The sequence below is a fragment of the Sinocyclocheilus rhinocerous genome, unplaced genomic scaffold (assembly GCF_001515625.1).
Source record: "Sinocyclocheilus rhinocerous isolate Xijiao unplaced genomic scaffold, SAMN03320098_v1.1 scaffold234, whole genome shotgun sequence".
In the NCBI taxonomy this organism is placed as follows: domain Eukaryota; kingdom Metazoa; phylum Chordata; class Actinopteri; order Cypriniformes; family Cyprinidae; genus Sinocyclocheilus; species Sinocyclocheilus rhinocerous.
In genome coordinates this window covers 98,334-117,081 of record NW_015644337.1, presented here as the reverse complement: position 1 = coordinate 117,081, position 18,748 = coordinate 98,334, and the positions used below count along the sequence as shown (strand labels likewise).

Genomic DNA, 18,748 nt, shown 5'->3' with positions numbered 1-18,748 from the left:
TGTCATTTACCATCATAATGAGATGAGCCCTGTGATGGTGGCACAGTCCCATGATGCTCTGTTGTGCATGTTGAACTGACCCAGATTTCTCTCTCCATGCCCTGTTGTCCTGTTCTTCCCTCTAAGCGCAGTGGAGTACTCCGGTGTGTAAGACATCCTTGCTTCTTTCTGTCAGAGAATCTTTGCTTGTGTTTCAATTAGCATAATTTTTGTATCTAAATCTTTCATTTGTTCCACGTCTCCATACTTTCCCCTTTAACTGAATCATACAGTAGCAAATAGTGCCAACCGTATGGCAGCAACATGATATGAACATTTTCACCTACTGTAGCATGATGTAGCACAGAATGGGGTGATAGTGTTAGACTCAAGGCCACACAGAATCTGCTGACATTATGATATATCTCGTAATTGTGACCCCCCCCCCGCAAATTCTGACTTTATAACACGCAATTTTGAGTTACTAAGTCAGAAATGTGAGATAAACTCGCAATTCTGAGAACATATATACCGTATTGGCCCGAATATAAGAGGCTGTACATTTTTTTTTCTGCTGTATAGTTGGGCATTTTAACATGGAAAGTCTATGGGACTGACTCCCTTTTGGAGCGAGCCTCTAGCGGCCAGTCGATGAATTGCAGTTTTAGTCACTTCTGTATTGGTTTCACGAGAGAGACCGGAAGGTTGCCGCTTGGTTAGAACGCATGGTTGAGTGCATCAGACAAGACGAGGACGACGAAGAAGTGCTGCTGTAGCCTCAAGTTTTCGCAAGTTATTACACATCTGAATAATTATGTATGTAAATATGTATGTTACAATTATGAAAACGTTTTTATAATAAATTGCTGACAGTACAATACTGGACAATGATGTAATCTGCAGAATTTACACTTCAATTATGAGACTACAGTGTTTCCCATACATTGAGTGTGGGTGTTTTTATATCACTATATTTCTGAAGGAAAATTGGGTGTCATTTTCATTTAATCTTGCATGTAATGTCTGATAAAGCAGTGTTTTTTTAGCAGAGCGCTGCTTTGTGTACAGCCGTTACCGGGGAAACCTTGATCTCTACCACTCCAACAGCGCCTCCTGCTGGCAGAGAATGAGTTTGCATATATATACCGCCTGGGAAACACTGGACTATGGTATAAATGAATTCAACTGTATAACAGTTTCACTGCAATTCATGTTATAATGTTAGAATTAAATAACAATAAAAACAACACATATGCACTTATGTGTACATAGTAAATGCAGTTATTTTTAAGCGGTTGTTTTGGGCGGTGTTATGCAAATCTTCCCACATCGTGACGTAGACATGTGGGGGCGTGTTAGAACGAGCCGTTTTAGGTAGGCGTGGTTGACTCTTAACTTTTATAAAGAATATCTCTTTGGATTTGAGACTTTAGTCTTTGCAACTTTACAGATCTTCTTTATGCACCAAGAGCTTGTAACACTTCAAAGAGAAAGGAAACATTTAAATAGCATCATATGACCCCTTTAAGCAGCACAACTGTTTTCAACATTGATAAGAAGAAAGGGTCTTCTGAAGGGTCATGTGACACTGAGGACTGGAGTAATGATGCAGGAATAAAGCAATAGAAAACAGCTATTTTAAATTGTAATGATATTTCAGAGTATTACTGTTTTTACTAGGGATGCACCGATACCGATACTGGTATCGATTTTTGGTTTATTGTAATCCATTACATACCTTTCTATCAAATTTACAAATGCAATGAAAATATTGGTATCGGTACTCGGTATCGGCAAGTACCAAAAATAAAAGTGGTATCGGTGCATCCCTAGTTTTTACTGTAGGGACTTCTTTCATAAACTTTAGAAAAATCTTACCAGCTCTAAGCGTTTAAACAGGTCTTCTGAAGCCATGTGATAGCTTTGTGTGAAGCTGTTTGCAACAGTAAATGTTGCCCTTACTCTCCAATACATATTCAAAATACATTCTTAGATTAACTATTTATTTTCTAGTTCACCATATTACATTCTTTTATTTAAAACAACATGCATTGACTAATACATGTTAAAATAATAATTGTTATGCCCAAATGGTGTACAGTATGTAACTCCGTGTCCGCAGAGCGATGTGCCCACAGCTCAGAGGAGGAGGTTCACGCGGGTGGAGATGGCCCGAGTCCTGATGGAGCGAAACCAGTACAAGGAGAGACTGATGGAGCTGCAGGAGGCCGTCAGGTGGACGGAAATGATCCGGTAAACATTTCACTGTAACACGGTACTGTGTAGAGCTTTAATTTGCTCTACAGTCCAAAATAGAAAACAGTGGCTCTTTTCTATCCTTTTTTTAATTTCAGATAGTTATGAGCATTATTTAATTAAATTTTTTAATTTTATATTATTTAATTTTATTTTTTAATTGTATATTTAATTTGATTTAATTTTATTAATAGGTCTAGAATTACAATATAATTGTTAGTGCAGCAGCCAAGCAAATCACATTTTTAATGACGATGTTACTGTTTGTTTATTTCTGCTGTCTTCAGTGCTTTTTTACGCTCAGCTTGAGCTCTGTTCTCAAACTAATTGTCCAAGAAAGTAGGGCAGTTTTTCTGGCTCTTGAACAAAAACCCCACGCCGCCACACAGAGACTGTCTGCTTGCTCTCGGCTCTCCTACAGTGATGTGTCTTGTTTTTCCACAGAGCTTCAAGGGAAAACTCTGAAGTTGCAGAGAAGAAGAGGTCAAGCATCAGGCAATTGTAAGACCTCATCTCAACTGCTAGTCACACAGATCACAAATGTGAGCTCGGGCTCTTCACACCTGTCTCTATGTCCTGTTTCAGCTTCAGTCGCCTGTTCAGTTCCTCAGCGTCCAGCAACACAGCGAGAGGTTTACCGTCCAACGTCAAGTACAACCCACCCAGCATCATGAAAAAGAGCAACACCTTCTCCCAGTTCCCAAGAGAAAAGTCCAAAGCGTTCGACTTCCTCAAAGAAGAGTAACTCCTCTATTTAACCTTGTCAAACGTATTAAGTTTTTAAGTAAAATAAAATTCAGGATGCAATTTTTTGTATGTGCATTATTGGCAAACCAATACAGCAACAAAGATGTAGTGAAACCAAAATGTTCCTAAAATCAGAACTTGAAACTGATGAATATTTACATGAAATGCATGTATTTGTGTCAAGTATTATATAACTAGTTGCATTTTATATTATGCATTTAGCTTTGTATATTCACATACAGTGTTTTGGTATCAAGACCCACCAGTTGAAATCCATGTAAATCCAGAATATGAAGATATTCTTGTCTGGCGTCACACAGCACACCAAAGTGTTAATTAGCATTACATAATTCATCATGCGTCTTCACTTTTTTCTTGAATTTTTCCATCAGGGTGGACTCGAATGGTTCTCTGTCCCGCCGGGAGCAGAAGCGCGCTCAATACGAGCATGTGAAAGCCCATGTGCAGAAGGAGGACGGCAGGGTTACAGCACATGGCTGGAGTCTCCCTGGAAAATACAAGGCAATACAATACAATACAACACAATACAATACAATACAATACAATATTTTATTTTATTTTACCGTTTATTTTATTTAAATTAATTTTTTATCCAGAATTATATTTATTAGTACAGCAGCCAAGCAAGTCACAATGCTGTTATGTGCATATGATTATACATAATATAAAAAATTTCATTTTATTTTATTTTATAGGTTCAGTATTATAATATATTTATTAGTACAGCAGGCAGCTAAGCAAATCACAGTGCTACTGTTTGGTGTTTTTTCTTCAGTACCTGATTAGACCATCTTTTTTTATGTTCAGCTTGAGCTCTGTTCTCAAACTAATTGTCCAAGAAAGTAGGCCAGTTTTTCTGGCTTACAAAACAAGAACCATATACCTTTTAATTTATTGTTTTATTGTTAACACATTTTCTACTTACATTTTTGTAAAATATCTCTAATTGTCCTGTAACATTTTATTTATTTTTGTTTTTGTTTTTACTTTTTTGTTTGTTTTACTTTAATTTATTCGACATTTTCTACTGATCTTTTTTGTAAAATATCTATAATTGTACTGTAATCTATACTATTTGAAAAACAGTGTAAGATTTTATTTTTGTTTTATTTGACTTTACTTTGTTGTTTGTTTTATTTTTATATTGTTACTTTTTATTTTATATATTCCATATTTTCAAATTGTACTATTATCTTGCACTTAAGAACTATTTGTAACATTGCAACATTATATTTTATTAATTCCACATTTTCTACTTTTAATAAAAATCATCTATAATTGTACTGTTATCCTGTTCTTTTTAGGTTGCTAATGGTGGCCATGCAGAGAACAAAATAAACCTTCCTGTTCCTGTGTGTCTCAGGCCACTGGAGCAGAAAGATGCTTCTATGAAGGTGAAGAAAGATGAATAAATTAAAATCATAATTGAAATAAACTGTTTTGTTGCCATACTTCAGTAGTTCTGTTTAAGAAAATACCAAATAGGTTTATGAAGTCTCACCAATATGAATTCAGGCTGTTTTCAGCCTCTAATATTTCTGCTGATTCTGCAGCTCCTGTGTGCAGCTGGAGTGAACCTGTCAGGTGGACGCTCATGTGAGGGAAGCTCTGGTGTTTCTGGAGAAGAGTCTGCGGTGGAGACCGACGCCTCCAAACAGAGGAAAGACTCCCAGAGCAGCCTAGATCAGCTGGAGCAGGAACCGAAGGTAAAAGATTTCCATAGTCATATTGTGGAAAACATGGACTTGTTTGAAGTAAAAGAGCTGATGTAGAAAGTAGTCATATTTGAACACAGTAGTCATATGTATGAACTCATTAGCATATGACCAACCACATTTACATACCCTGTTCAGTATTTAAAAGAAGCCATGAAAGGCACAATGGCACAGACCTATAAATCAGAGAGAGTGTGCAAAATTGTCATAAAAGACTGGTTTGATGTAAGAAATCTTGACTAACATTGTAAGTGGACTTTCACAAAATAAAAAGCTAAAAAAGTGGTCGTTTCAACTAGGCTTGGATTCTCATGAGAGTCATTGTGATGTATAAAAATGGATCAGACCCACATAAAGACACAACATTCATAGGCAGCATTGACGGTGTTGGTTCTTCATGCAGTGATTGTGTGTGTTGACAGGAGCAGGAGCGGGAGCAGACAGTGCATGTGGAGATGTCCAGTCGCGTTTGGATCTGTACGAGCACACACTCCTCCACAAAGGTGATGATCATGGATGTGACGCGGCCCGACGACCTGCTCGACAGTTTCTACGTCTGTAATTCATGTGTGCTGTGCATCGCCAGCGTACCAGGTCAGAAATCTACACCCCTCGTAACAGTAATCTATCACTTCATCTTTGTCATGTTTCTTTCAGTCATGGGCATAAATAGTTTATCATTACATCTCGATAAACTAATACAAAATGCAGTTATTACAGATTATTGATATCTTTAGAACTGTGATTTGGCCAAAAAATTCTATTGTGATTTTGTCATACATTCTGATTGTGATTTGAGCTGCGTTATGATAAACATTTCATGAAAACATCTTTATATTGATGCTGCTAAGACTCCAAAGAGAAAGGAAAACTTGAAATCGCATCATATGACCCCTTTAAAACGTGTCCAAACTTAATGGAGTAAAAGTCTCTTTGCATTGACTGTTTGTTGAAATATGGCTCAAAACTCATTTTAGTTGTGATAGTGTCTCAGTCCATATTACATTCACACATTTTAGGAAACCAATAAATAAAAAAAAAAGTTTTTTTATTGTAACTGTAAAAGACTAATTAAAACTTTTATAATACTATTGTAATTAATTGTACTGAAAAAAATAATATCAATTATATTAATAATTTCATTTACTACAATAGTAAAATTACAATGCTAATATTTTTGTTTCTTTATTTCTTTACTTCCCAGCATTTAAATCCTCTTTCTGGCAGAAAACTGCAAAATAAAAGTAAAAAGTAAAATAATGTTTAGTTGACCACAGGTTTATAAACATTTCTCATTTCAATATCTGGTGAAATACTGTAACCTTGCCTCAAGAAAAACATTGTACGTTATGTAAATGTGGAAATAAAGTAAACCTGGTACATGTTGTGTTCCCCAGAAAATTAATTGTGCAGCCGCACATTGTACTGAAACCCACTTCAAAATTTCTAGAAAAATCACTAGATAATCTAAGAACCTGTTGTTTAATATTTAATTTGGAACATGTTCATTGTAGATCATTGTTAATGATTCTGTGACAAATGGCACTAGATAGCGCTTTCGACTGAGACACCAGAGAAACTTAGAACACAATATTTTTGTTTCACTTGAAATTGAAATGATCAAGCTGAATTTCTGTAAGTGAGCGCAGATGTTTTGTTGCGTGCAATTTTTCAGACATTTGAAAGGCAGTATAGTCAATGTTTGATGTGGCAAATCCAATAGCCTCTATAAATGTACACTTGCCTTTGTTGTCACACGTTGCGATTGGGCGTCTTTGTATCAAATGGAAATGGGAGTGGAGAAATACTTCACATCATTAATGCAATTCACTTTTAGGAAACTAATGACAATGGCATTAAATGTAAATAATCCCAGTAATGTTGTTTATGTATTTTATTGTGATTTCCAGGAGTCTTGGAGACAGACTATCCTGCAGGGGAGGAGATTCCTCAGGACCTGGAGGCGGGGCCAGACGCTTTATTGGCCAGCAGCAGCTCTCAGGGCAGTGAGGGTGCGTTGAGTGACGTGTCAGCGGTGGGCTGCAGTGTTGAAGAGTCCAGCACAGGATCTCAGACGGGCAGCACAGGGGCCAACGAGCAGTCAGCAGAACAGAGTCCAGCCAGAGGAAGTGGTAAGAACTCTCTTAAAGATCAGTGAGGTCATGTAATTTTGACAACTCTTCATAGAAGCAATAGTCCAGACTCTGAATTTTGTTTGGATGAGCTGTTTGAAGTTTAACTTCTGATCGGTTAAATAATAGTCAGAAAGCCAAGGTTTTGCAAAAAGGTATGTGAAATCCTGGGACCTACATACTTAAAGAAAGGAGTCCATATCTTATAAAACGCATCCATTTTCCCTTTTGACCAGTAGGTAACATATTCCAATTAAAGAAAATCAAATATTACTTTATGCCACTCCGACACTGTCGGCGGTTTATCAGAGATCCATTTAATTAAATACTCTTACGAGCAGCATTACGACCGTTTTTTTTTCTGGACTCCTTTTTAATGGTTAAATTCAATTTTATTAATCAAAAAGCATGTCTAATTAATTACAATAATGAAACTTAAACAATTTAACTTCAATTTATTAAAAGTTTAACAAAAAGTACATGTTTAGGGCCCAACCTTACGTTTTATTGTTACCAAATTCTGTTTTAGCATGTCTAATTATTTAAAAGCATAAAAACTAGTTTCATTTATTCTTACAATAGCCTTATGATTTTTTGCCTAGTGCCCCTTCCTAAGTTAAAACTCTCAGAACGCCTACCGTTTGTAATAACTGCTGCTACTGGACTATCATACATAATCTTAACCCATTGAATAAAAGTATCCCCCACCTCAAAAAAATTGTGTATAAAACAAAACTCCCACTCAACCCGATCAAATGCTTTTTCAGCATCTAAAGAAAAAAATCATACTATTAAGATTTTAATATTGCGATAACTGAATTATTGTCACTTGAGTAGCGTCCATGAATGAACCCAGTTTGGTCAACTTTTATAATACTTAAAGGGTTAGTTCAACCAAAAATGAAAATTCTGTCATTAATTACTCATCCTCATGTCGTTTCAAACCCATAAGACCTTTGTTCATCTTCAGAACACAAATTAATATATTTTTGATGGAATCTGAGAGCTGTCTGACCCTGTATAGACGGCAATGCAACTGAAATGTTCCCAAGTCCAGAGACGTAGCAAGGACATCTCGTAAACGGCGTATGCTGTTCTGTGTCAGCTGCGTCACACGGGTACGTTGTTTTCGTTCAGATCAAATCACAATAACGTAGGAAACAGATCCGGCGTGACGCAGCTGACACAGAACAGCATACGCTGTTTACGTCCAGCGGATGCTCTCCAAAATGGCGCTACAGGGTGATGCGGAGGAGACGAATTGCTGAATAAAGTCGTTATTTTTTTATAAAAAAAAATAACCTTAGTATAAACTTCTGTGGTCTTCATCTGAACACAAATATATACAAAACTACAAACATTCAAATACAAGCATGCATACCAAAGAAACAAAAACAAAAAAATGATGAGTAACCCAAAACCAAGATAGAAGGGGGTAACCATCAGAGGAGTCAGAAGACCCCAATCCATTTTTCCAAACGCAGCCAGACCCTCTGTCTTTTCCGGAAGGCCGATGATCCTCAAGTTACGACGACGTCCTCTGTTTTCCTGATCATCCGATCGCTCCGTTAGCGAAGCGAGCACCTTTTCAATCTGCGCAACTCGACCCTTCACCCCAGTGGCCACATTCTCAAGAACTAGGATTCTTTGCTCCGCTTCTTCCACTCGGTTGTTAGTACGCTGTACTTCCTGCTTTTGAAACATCCTGAATTTTCTCGAGAATCAGCTCTAGTTTAGAGTCCATCATCCTTGCGATGTTAGCCATCAGAGATTCCACAACTTTACTAGTTTCAGGGCTTAAATGGGAAGTCGTGGCCTAATGGTTAGAGAGTCGGACTCGTAACCCAAAGGTTGCGGGTTCGAATCTCGTACCGGCAGGGATTGTAGGTGGGGGGAGTGAATGTGCAGCGCTCTCTCCCACCTTCAATACCACGACTGAGGTGCCCTTGAGCAAGGCACCGAACCCCCAACTGCTCCCCGGGCGCCGCAGCAAAAAATGGCTGCCCACTGCTCCGGGTGTGTGTTCACAGTGTGTGTGTGTTCACTGCTGTGTGTGTGCACTAAGGATGGGATAAATGCAGAGCACTAATTCCTAGTATGGGTCACCATACTTGGCCACATGTCGCGTCACTTTCACTTTTTTTTTTAAAATCAGTGCTAACTTGCACCGCTAATCCAGCTTCATCGCTCTTTTCAGCCTCCTGGAGAGCCGCGCCATCTTTCTTCTCTGTAGCTTTTTTCATGCTTTTTGCCGGCATTCTCACTAAAGACGATCCCCAAAAGTTTTCCAGTGACATGAAACAGTATTAAAAACTTACATTTATCGAGAACACTGGCTATTAAGTTGTTTTATTCAGGATAAAGCCCCGTTCACACCAAGGACGATAACTATAACGATAAAGATATAGTTCTAAAAATCGTTCTCAATATTAAAGAATAGCAGAGTCCACACCACAACTATAACGTTAAAGGCACAGAGAAACGATATCGTTGGAATCATTTTCAGAACGATTTTTTCCAGCTGATGAACGATAAAAACATTGACAGCCAATCAGAATCAATCCTGCTTTGACGACCTCGAGAATTTAAAGCGGAATTTTTTAATTATTAAATATGATACAGCAGGCTCTATAGGGTTAAAAGTAAACGTGACAGAAGTCTCTCTTGTTGTAGATCTCTCCAGAGCTCCCAGTGAAGATGGGCTCCCTGCAGCAGAGGAAGCTATGGAGGCCACTGAGGAAGAGCAGGAGAGCCCGGGACAGGACACCAGCCAGCCAGGAATCTACACGGAGCACGTGTTTACAGACCCACTGGGAACAGAGTCTTCTGGGCCTTCAACAGGCAACGATAACCAGAGGTGAGCCGGGCACAGTATCTTTATCACTGCTGATTTATATCCAGATGTGGATGGGAACTCATCCTTGGTGTTGGGTTCCTTGTCAGGGAGTCCAATCAGGACAGGGACGATACGGCCTCAGCAGGTGGAAAGACGAATCTGGCGAAAGAAGAGATCCAGCGGATGAGCAGCGTGCTGCCCACCATGTGGCTGGGGGCTCAGAACGGCTGGTGAGATACACACACACAAATACACAAATATAACTGCATCTGGCCACAACAGACTTTGTTAAACACCATAATTTATGAAAGGAAATAGGTCTGTCAGGGATAGTAGTATGTTTTTTTTCTATTTGCCATACTGTCTTTCGATCTCAGTTTGACAACCTGTTTCCTGGAGTATTTTTGTCAACTTGAAATTTGTGGTAAGTCAAACAGGGCCCTTTGATTTCCATGATGCAGAAAACGCTGACGGAATGATACTGTACAACTCAGAATGTCACAGAATCTGACTAATTAAAAGTAGAGCCGCACAGTTAATACAATTTTAATTGCAATATGAACTTGCATCTGTGACTTCATTTTAAATATGCAGTCTGCCTGTTCTGTGTGTCTCTGTGAGAATGAGCAGCTGGTTTCATTTACTACACATCCTCGAGCATGCGTGACGCTCATGGTGTTTTCAGCATCTGTCGTCTCACTATATGAAGGAACTCTACGTGAACTTCATCTCCAGATCTTTTTGATTATTGTCAAATACACAAAGAAAAACGGAAAGGTCTTCTATACAAACTGCCAAAATCAGTGTTTTGCAATCTGAGAGTTTAACTTTTCTCATTGGCAAATGTCTTTCATGTAGTTTATATGTGCACTCATCTGTCGCTCGATGGAGGAAGTGTCTTCATGCTGTCAAGCTGAAGGATTCCATCTTGAACATTGTGTAAGTTGAAACTCAAGAATACAGTGTAACTTTTGAAATATTTCAGTTTATGCGGCCATATGATAAAGTAACTTGTTAAAGTAGCTATGCTTTTATTCAGTAGCACTTTCATTCAATATTTCGTTGAAATCAAAAGAAACCACTGCAGCAAACATGAGTTCTAGTGATCTTTACTATTATTTCTCTACACAGACATGTGAAAGGCCGTGTTTTGGTGGCTCTGGCTGACGGTACACTGGCCATCTTTCACAGAGGTCTTGGTAAGACACTGTCAGTTCACTAATAATTCAGATACTCCGCTCAGTTTGACTTTAATTGTTAAAACCATCCTCGTTCTGCTTTTACAGACAGCCAGTGGGATTTAACCAACTACCACCTCTTGGACCTCGGCCGGCCGCATCACTCAATCCGCTGCATGACCGTCGTGCACGATAAAGTGTGGTGCGGCTACAGAAACAAGATCTATGTGATTCAGCCCAAAGCAATGAAAATAGAGGTTCATAATTATGTCTTAGTCTTCACTGTATTAGTTTTTGCATTTTGAGAAATGTGTTGCATGCCGTATTAGATAGAATTTGATGGAATTGCTTAAGCGGGATCCTTTACAGTGTGTTGTGATTTTTCTCTGTGTGAAACAGAAGTCTTTTGACGCCCACCCGCGTAAGGAGAGTCAGGTGCGTCAGCTGGCCTGGGTGGGTGACGGTATCTGGGTGTCCATCCGGCTAGACTCCACCCTCCGCCTCTTCCACGCTCACACCTTCCAGCATCTCCAGGACGTGGACATTGAACCTTATGTCAGCAAAATGTTAGGTGAGAATACTGTGAATATATGGTTTTAGGTTCATGGGGACAACCTCTCATATGATATATGATATGATATTATTATATTATATTATCCAGAAGAGTAAATTCTCTATAATTGCACAGCTCTGAGAGGGAAGTTGTGCAATTTAGATGGTTAGTTTACAAAAAAAATGTCATCATTTGTTCACCCTTATGTCACATACTTCCTTCTGTACAAGATTTTGGGGTCAGTAAGATTTTAAAATATATTTTTGTCTGCATTTATATGATAAAAAAACATAAATATTGTGAAACATTATTACAATTTGAACATAACTGTCTATTTCTATTTTAATATATGTTAAAATGTAATGTATTCCTGTGATGGCAAAGCTGAATTTTCAGCATCATTACTCCAGTCTTCAGTGTCACATGATCCTTCAGAAATCATTCTAATATGCTGATTTGCTGCTCAGGAAACATCTATTATTATTATTACCAATTTTGAAAACTGATTTTTTTTTTTTTGGAAACCTTTCAGGAATCTTTGATGAATAGAAAGTTAAAAGAACAGCATTTGTTTGAAATATAAATCTTTTGTTACATTATAAATGCCTTTGCTGTCACTTTTTATCAAATTAATGTATCCTCGCTAAATCAAAGTATTAATTTCTTAAAAAAAAAAAAAAAAAAAGTGTTACTGAGCCCAAACCTTTGAATGTTGGTGTATGTTGGCAAAATACAAGAAATAAGATTTGAGCTCTTTTATATTACGCTTTTGAATAAATAAACAATTGAATGCACTTGCTCGTGTCTTTAACAGGAACGGGAAAACTGGGCTTCTCTTTTGTGAGGATCACGGCTCTGATGGTTTCCTGTAACCGGCTGTGGGTGGGAACAGGAAATGGTGTCATCATCTCCATCCCTTTATCAGACTGTAAGCCAATATCACACACGCAAACACGCGTACATCAGTATTTGATGTAGAAGGCAGCATTAGTTTCAGTCTCTTTGGCCACTTCTCTCTGTTTTTCCCCTCCTGTTTTCCTTTTTCTTGTCTTTCTTGTCTCCTGTAGCTGTAGGTCAGTGTGGATATCTAGGTCAGAGGGGTGAGTGGGAAACACTGTTGACAGCAGGCTAATTCTGAGACAAACCTGTCTTGCTTTGCTTCTTTGCTGCATCTTGCTCAGCTTTGTTCAATATTTCATCTACAAGTTCTTAATTCCTCTCAGATCTTCCACTCTCTTGACTGTTTTTCCATCTTTCTGGGCTGATCAACAGTGAATCTGCATCTAGCCAAAATTTGCTTTAATGCTTTAATATTAATGAGTGTCTCCCAGTAATTTCGCAATTGAATTTGACAGGCATTTGCTCTGCGAGATACTGTGTCTTTGGTGCTCTATTAAACGCTTTAGACACTCACACTTATGGTTAAGCATCTTTTTGTTTCCCCAGCAGCTCATAAGACTGTAGGAGCGATCGCCTGTCGTCCAGGTGGGGCGGTGCGAGTGTACGGCGATGACACTGTGGATGGTGCAGTGACGGGTTCGTATGTACCCTACAGCTCCATGGCACACGCTCAGCTCTGCTTCCACGGCCACAGAGACGCCGTTAAATTCTTCGCTACTGTTCCAGGTAAGACATAGTAACACAATGCCTCAGTATTGATTATAGAGACTGATGGGGAGGCCTCATGATTGATGAAGTCAGCTTCACGAAAGGTCTGGTTTAGAGCATGATTTTGTAAGTTGTCCAAACCTGATACTTTAGAGGTCAATGGGGACCAGCAACTGTGTGGTTACTCATACACTGGCTCCTACAGAATGTGTTGAGCATATTGTTTTAAAGCGGTGGTGTTTGATATAATGGCTGGTGGAGTGCAAATCTGTGCTAACGTGTAAACGATGTGCTTCAGGTCAGGTTATTGTGCCCGGAGCTGAAGGTACGACTGAGAACTCCGACTCTTCAGCCCCAGACGGCAAGAGTATGCTCATCATGAGCGGAGGAGAGGGATACATCGACTTTAGGATCGGTAAGAGCTTCAGTAAGACATGTCTCCAGCAGATGGCATTTCTGCATGTTTCATAATGTAAACATGTAATTGTGCACATTCTGCAGTTCATTCATAAAGGGCTCCTGTCACATTCATATTCAAAATGACAGTAAAAATGAATATTGTGAAATATTATTACAATTTAAAATAACTATTTTCTATTTTAATATATGCTGAAATGTAATTTATTCCTGTGATGCAAAGCTGGATTTTCAGCGTCATTACTCCAGTCTTCAGCATCACATGATCCTTCAGAAATCATAAAAATATACTGATTTGCTGCTTAAGAAACATTTCTAGGGCTGCAAAACGATTAATCGCATTCAAAATAAAAGTTTGTTTACATACTATGTGTGTGTACCGTGTATATTTATTATGTGTATATATAAATACACACACATACAGAAAACCAACGTCACTGCACCCGTTTACCAATAAATTTTGGAGCACTTCATGCTTCCTTCTGCTGACCAGCTTTTTGAAGATGCTGATTTCATTTTCCAGCAGGATTTGGCACCTGCTCACACTGCCAAAAGCACCAAAAGTTGGTTAAATGACCATGGTGTTGGTGTGCTTTACTGGCCAGCAAACTCACCAGACCTGAACCCCATAGAGAATCTATGGGGTATTGTCAAGAGGAAAATGAGGAACAAGAGACCAAAAAATGCAGATGAGCTGAAGGCCACTGTCAAAGAAACCTGGGCTTCCATACCACCTCAGTAGTGCCACAAACTGATCACCTCCATGCCACGCCGAATTGGGGCAGTAATTAAAGCAAAAGGAGCCCCTACTAAGTATTGAGTACATGTACAGTAAATTAACATACTTTCCAGAAGGCCAACAATTCATTAAAAATGTTTTTTTTTATTGGTCTTATGGAGTATTCTAATTTGTTGAGATAGTGAGTTGGTGGGTTTTTGTTAAATGTGAGCCAAAATCATCACAAAAGAAAGAACCAAAGACTTAAACTACTTCAGTCTGTGTGCATTGAACTTATTTAATACACGAGTTTCACAATTTGAGTTGAATTACTGAAATAAATTAACTTTTCCACGACATTCTAATTTATTGAGATGCACCTGTGTGTATATATACATAATAAATATACGCAGTACACACACATAGTATGTAAACATAAACTTTTATTTTGAATGCAATTAATCGTTTTGCAGCCCTAAACATTTATTCTTATTATTGTTGAAAACAGTTGTGTTCCTTGATGTTTTTGTTGAATGCATGGTTTTTTTTTTCGTTTTTTTTCTCAGGATTATTTGTTGAATAGAAAGCTTAAAAAACAGCATTTATTTGAAATAGAAATCTTTTGTAACATTATAAATGTCTTTACTGTCATTTTTGAACAATCTTTGCTAAATACTAGTATTAATTTATTTTCTTTGAAAAAATATTTTGAAAACTTTTGAACGGTGGTGTGTCATTGTGAACTTGTCTGAAAGTAAAAAAGGCTGTTAATGGAATATAGGGCAGTTAATTTACATTGTGTATGAAACTAGATTTTTTTTTAACATCTGTAGGTTTGCATTTGAATCCAATGTAGAGATTTACATAGGTAATGTTCAGTGTTTAAATATCCATATTCAGAAATATGGTGGAAAATAATCACTAAAAACTAAATTAAAACTGAATGGGTTTTCATAGAAGTGGATGAAAAAATAGACAGACGACAAGACATCAAAATGAACACCATTTCTGTTCTTAATATTTGTCAGCGTTCACGATTCATGTGCAAAATGAATGCAGATTATTCTAATGGGACGAATGCTTGTTGTCAGTATCTTTAATCAAAGCTTTTAATAGACTTTTCTGCTGATGTATTTAAGGTTGCATGTATGAGGGAAAATAATATTAACCAATAATATTGCAGACATACCTTTTGAAAACATTAATTTATTTCTCCAGTTTTTAAAGTGAAACTACATAGTCTACTGACAGGACGTTATAATAGCGCCTCTCTTTTTCCTCTCTCAGGTGATGAGGATGGTGGTTTGGGTCGAGATGAAGATGATGAATCAGCTGAACCCACTTTGAAGCTGCAGTCGGCTCCTGCCAAACCTGAGCGCAGTTATGTTATAGTCTGGCAGGTTGCTTTAGACAGTGACTGATAAATCACTGCTGCAGGTTCAACCAAGAACTCTAGGTCAACCCACATGGGCTTATTATTTTACAACATACTACTTTTCTTATTAATGCAGATAGTATTATTATTATTATTAATAGTGTTGTTTTTAATACCTACACCACAATGAGTTCTAATATTTGTGCTTAGATGTTTATTTAATTTTACTGTTATATATGAATCTGGCATTGACAGAAAATAGATCTGTGTTGAAATGAAGGAACAAAACATTGACTTGAAGCCGTCCACAACTATATTGCAATTATATGAAAATCCTGTGCTAAAGGTTTTAAAGAAATAAATGAAGATTTGCTGAAAATGTACTCCTCTTCAGGCCATCCAAGATGTAGATGAGTTTTTCTCTTCATCAGAACAGATTTGGTGAAATTTATCATTGCATCACTTGTTCACCAATGGATCCTCTGCAGTGAATGGGTGCCGTCAGAATGAGAGTCCAAACAGCTGATAAAACTTTAAACCATTGCTTCTGGTCAAAATACAAGACCTAATATCCATCCATAATATCCAAAATATTGTTTTTTTTTTTTCAATGGAAAAAGTTGTCTTCAAAGTGTTATCATGGATTATGGGCCCGTATTTTGGTCAGAAGCAACAGTTTGACGTTGCAGCTTCACAAGACATTAACTGATGGACTGGAGTGGTGTGGATTACATTATTGTTGTGTTTTTATCAGCTGTTTGGACTCTCATTCTGACGGCACCCATTCACTGCAGAGGATCCATTGGTGAGCGAGTGATGTAATGCTGAAAGTCTCCAAATCTGTTCTGATGAAGAAACAAACTAATCTACATCATGGATGAGTACATTTTGAGCAAATTTTCATTTTTGGGTGAACTACTCCTTTACCCGTTTACATTACAACATTACTTTAGGGAAATGTTTTTTCTTTATGTAAGCTGCTTGAGATGATTTTTGTGTTTTTGTTCTTCACAGAACTGATCGGAGGTTTCTCTGTGCACTATGGCAGTGGTAGCATCGTGTAGTTCATGTATATAGAAACTCAGAGAGCTATTTTTGCTATCTGTACTGCGTAGATCTGGTGAGCGGTGTCTCGGCACCTTACGGCATGGTGTTGTGCGTCTGTACGCGTGTATTTGGCGCTTGCATGAGTCCTGTAGTGTTGCCAAATCCGCGGTTTTCCCGCGGAATTGGGCTACTTTGACACTGTTTCCGCGGGTTGTTTTTCATGTCCGCGGGTTTAAGCGACTCCAATAACATGATATTTATCCCCTGAATGCGATTATTAACTGGGGACCCCCTCGAAACGCGATAGGTCTAGTTTTGAGTAGCGATTGGGTGAGTTTTCTTGTGAAAACCTGGCAACCCTGCCTGTATCATTCCTATGCGGAGCCCCGGAGCTCTAGTAATTCAGGCTTCCCTCACGCTAGAGCTTGCTGGCACTTTAAAGACAGTACCGAACGTACAGTAGACATACCTCATTTCTGGAAAGAACAACATGCGGTAGTGTTTATAGCAGTTGAGAAGATCCGCCCTTTTACCAAAGGATGAAACGTAGAACAAATAACAAACACTAAACAGCCTAGTTGTCGAATATTTTGCATTGCCAAGGCTTTCCGCTGTTCTGTGATTCTCTTGAATGGACAGAAACGGACAAAATAATGTTAGTTAAAAAAAATTGACAGGGATTGTATAATAAATGATTTGTATTGTGTCAGATTTCGTTTTGTTTGCTTCAGCACTAAGCATCTCAGATAATTAATGTCGGTTTTGTCTGTACTGTATGTCCCAGGTTTGGGTTCGAGTGTGTTGAGTTTTCTAATTCTAATCAGAGATTTGCGCTCTTTTTGTATCTGGTCCGTACGACACTTTTATTGTAGATGTCTGTTGAAACCAATGCAACATGATATTTGACTTTTTATGTGCAAATGGGTCGGGTTTGGGCGCATTCGGTCTGTTTTTTTTCAATTCTGACACATAAAGGGAATCTTTATATCATTGTCGTTGCCATTCCAAGTATTTATTTTCACAAGGAACGTTGCGGATCAGAATGTAACTTTTTACATGTTTGTGAACAAGGACGATATTGTTTTGTTTTACATCAGACACCTTTAAGAAGCGATGTTTTCATGTTGAAGGAACTGACTAATAATGTTGACCGTATTAGACCGCATAACCTCCGTGGGTCATTCGGAAATACACGTTTATTGTATTAAGCTATGCATGTTTTTTTTTAAAGTACACTGCAGTTTGTTCGTTCAACTTTGTTTATCGCCACCTTTTTGGGTGGTTGTGTGTATATGTGCGAGTGTGTGTGGAGACGATTAAGAAATATTACCGCGTTTGGATGTGAGTGTGTGTGTTGTCGCTATTTCCCTTAAATCTTACTGGACTGGCTGTGTGTGTGCCACAGCTTGTCATTACTGTGTTTTTCTTGTCAAAAGTTTGCTAAAACTGCATCATAGCCTTATTTTTAAACTCTATTAAACACAATTTCATGGGGAATGCACCTTCTGTATTGATTTTATTCTCTGCGTTCACATGTTCACGTTGTGATGTCTCATTCACAAAAAGGTTTGTCTTTTTAATGATCCATTCAAACCATTTCTGTAGTCTTTCCTGTTACGCATTACTTTAATTTCATGTCCCAAATTAAATGTCTCAATATGTTCGGGGAAATATTAAACTCAATTTTTGAAGTTGAAAATTAGTTAATTTTCAACTAAACTAGATAATCCAGGTTTTCTCATTTGTAATTAAAATAAATAAGTAAATATATAAAGTAAATTAAATGTTTAAAATCTATTTTTGGTAATAATTATATTAATATTGGTAATTATTTCATAGACTTTTCTGTATTGTCAGTATTCAATATACTGACAATATAGAATATATTGTCAGTATATATTCATATGGAGGACTAGGAGTCATACCATAAAAAATAGAAAACAAAATGGAAATAAATTTGTTTTTAAATGGGCAAATGAACGGAAAAATTTCTAACTGTTTATTTAATTCATGTTTTAAATGTCGGCCTAGTTAAAACATTTATAAATTAATCATTTATAAAATTGAACAATAGACATTTTCTTATTTGAAAAAGTAACTCCGATATTCTCTTGTAAATTAAAAAGTAATGCGTTACTTTACTAGTTACTTGAAAAAGTAATCTGA

At 37.6% G+C, this 18,748-nt stretch overlaps 1 protein-coding gene across 1 annotated transcript in view; it reads left to right on the top strand.

Annotated features, from left to right (window-relative positions):
* The window catches only part of LOC107758092 (C-Jun-amino-terminal kinase-interacting protein 4-like), a 29,748-nt gene extending 13,816 nt beyond the window's left edge, over window positions 1-15,932 (top strand). Inside the window, exons 10-29 of the mRNA XM_016575749.1 lie at window positions 132-147; window positions 2,062-2,232; window positions 2,680-2,736; window positions 2,821-2,976; window positions 3,375-3,504; window positions 4,308-4,397; window positions 4,557-4,709; window positions 5,147-5,312; window positions 6,629-6,850; window positions 9,524-9,707; window positions 9,794-9,916; window positions 10,545-10,625; window positions 10,818-10,885; window positions 10,973-11,121; window positions 11,264-11,435; window positions 12,232-12,345; window positions 12,485-12,517; window positions 12,867-13,043; window positions 13,324-13,440; window positions 15,448-15,932. Coding sequence (XP_016431235.1) covers window positions 132-147; window positions 2,062-2,232; window positions 2,680-2,736; window positions 2,821-2,976; window positions 3,375-3,504; window positions 4,308-4,397; window positions 4,557-4,709; window positions 5,147-5,312; window positions 6,629-6,850; window positions 9,524-9,707; window positions 9,794-9,916; window positions 10,545-10,625; window positions 10,818-10,885; window positions 10,973-11,121; window positions 11,264-11,435; window positions 12,232-12,345; window positions 12,485-12,517; window positions 12,867-13,043; window positions 13,324-13,440; window positions 15,448-15,581 — 2,513 coding nt within the window. The 3' untranslated portion in view covers window positions 15,582-15,932. The remainder of the gene's footprint in view (window positions 1-131; window positions 148-2,061; window positions 2,233-2,679; window positions 2,737-2,820; window positions 2,977-3,374; window positions 3,505-4,307; window positions 4,398-4,556; window positions 4,710-5,146; window positions 5,313-6,628; window positions 6,851-9,523; window positions 9,708-9,793; window positions 9,917-10,544; window positions 10,626-10,817; window positions 10,886-10,972; window positions 11,122-11,263; window positions 11,436-12,231; window positions 12,346-12,484; window positions 12,518-12,866; window positions 13,044-13,323; window positions 13,441-15,447) is intronic.
* The last annotated feature ends 2,816 nt before the right edge of the window (window positions 15,933-18,748 follow it).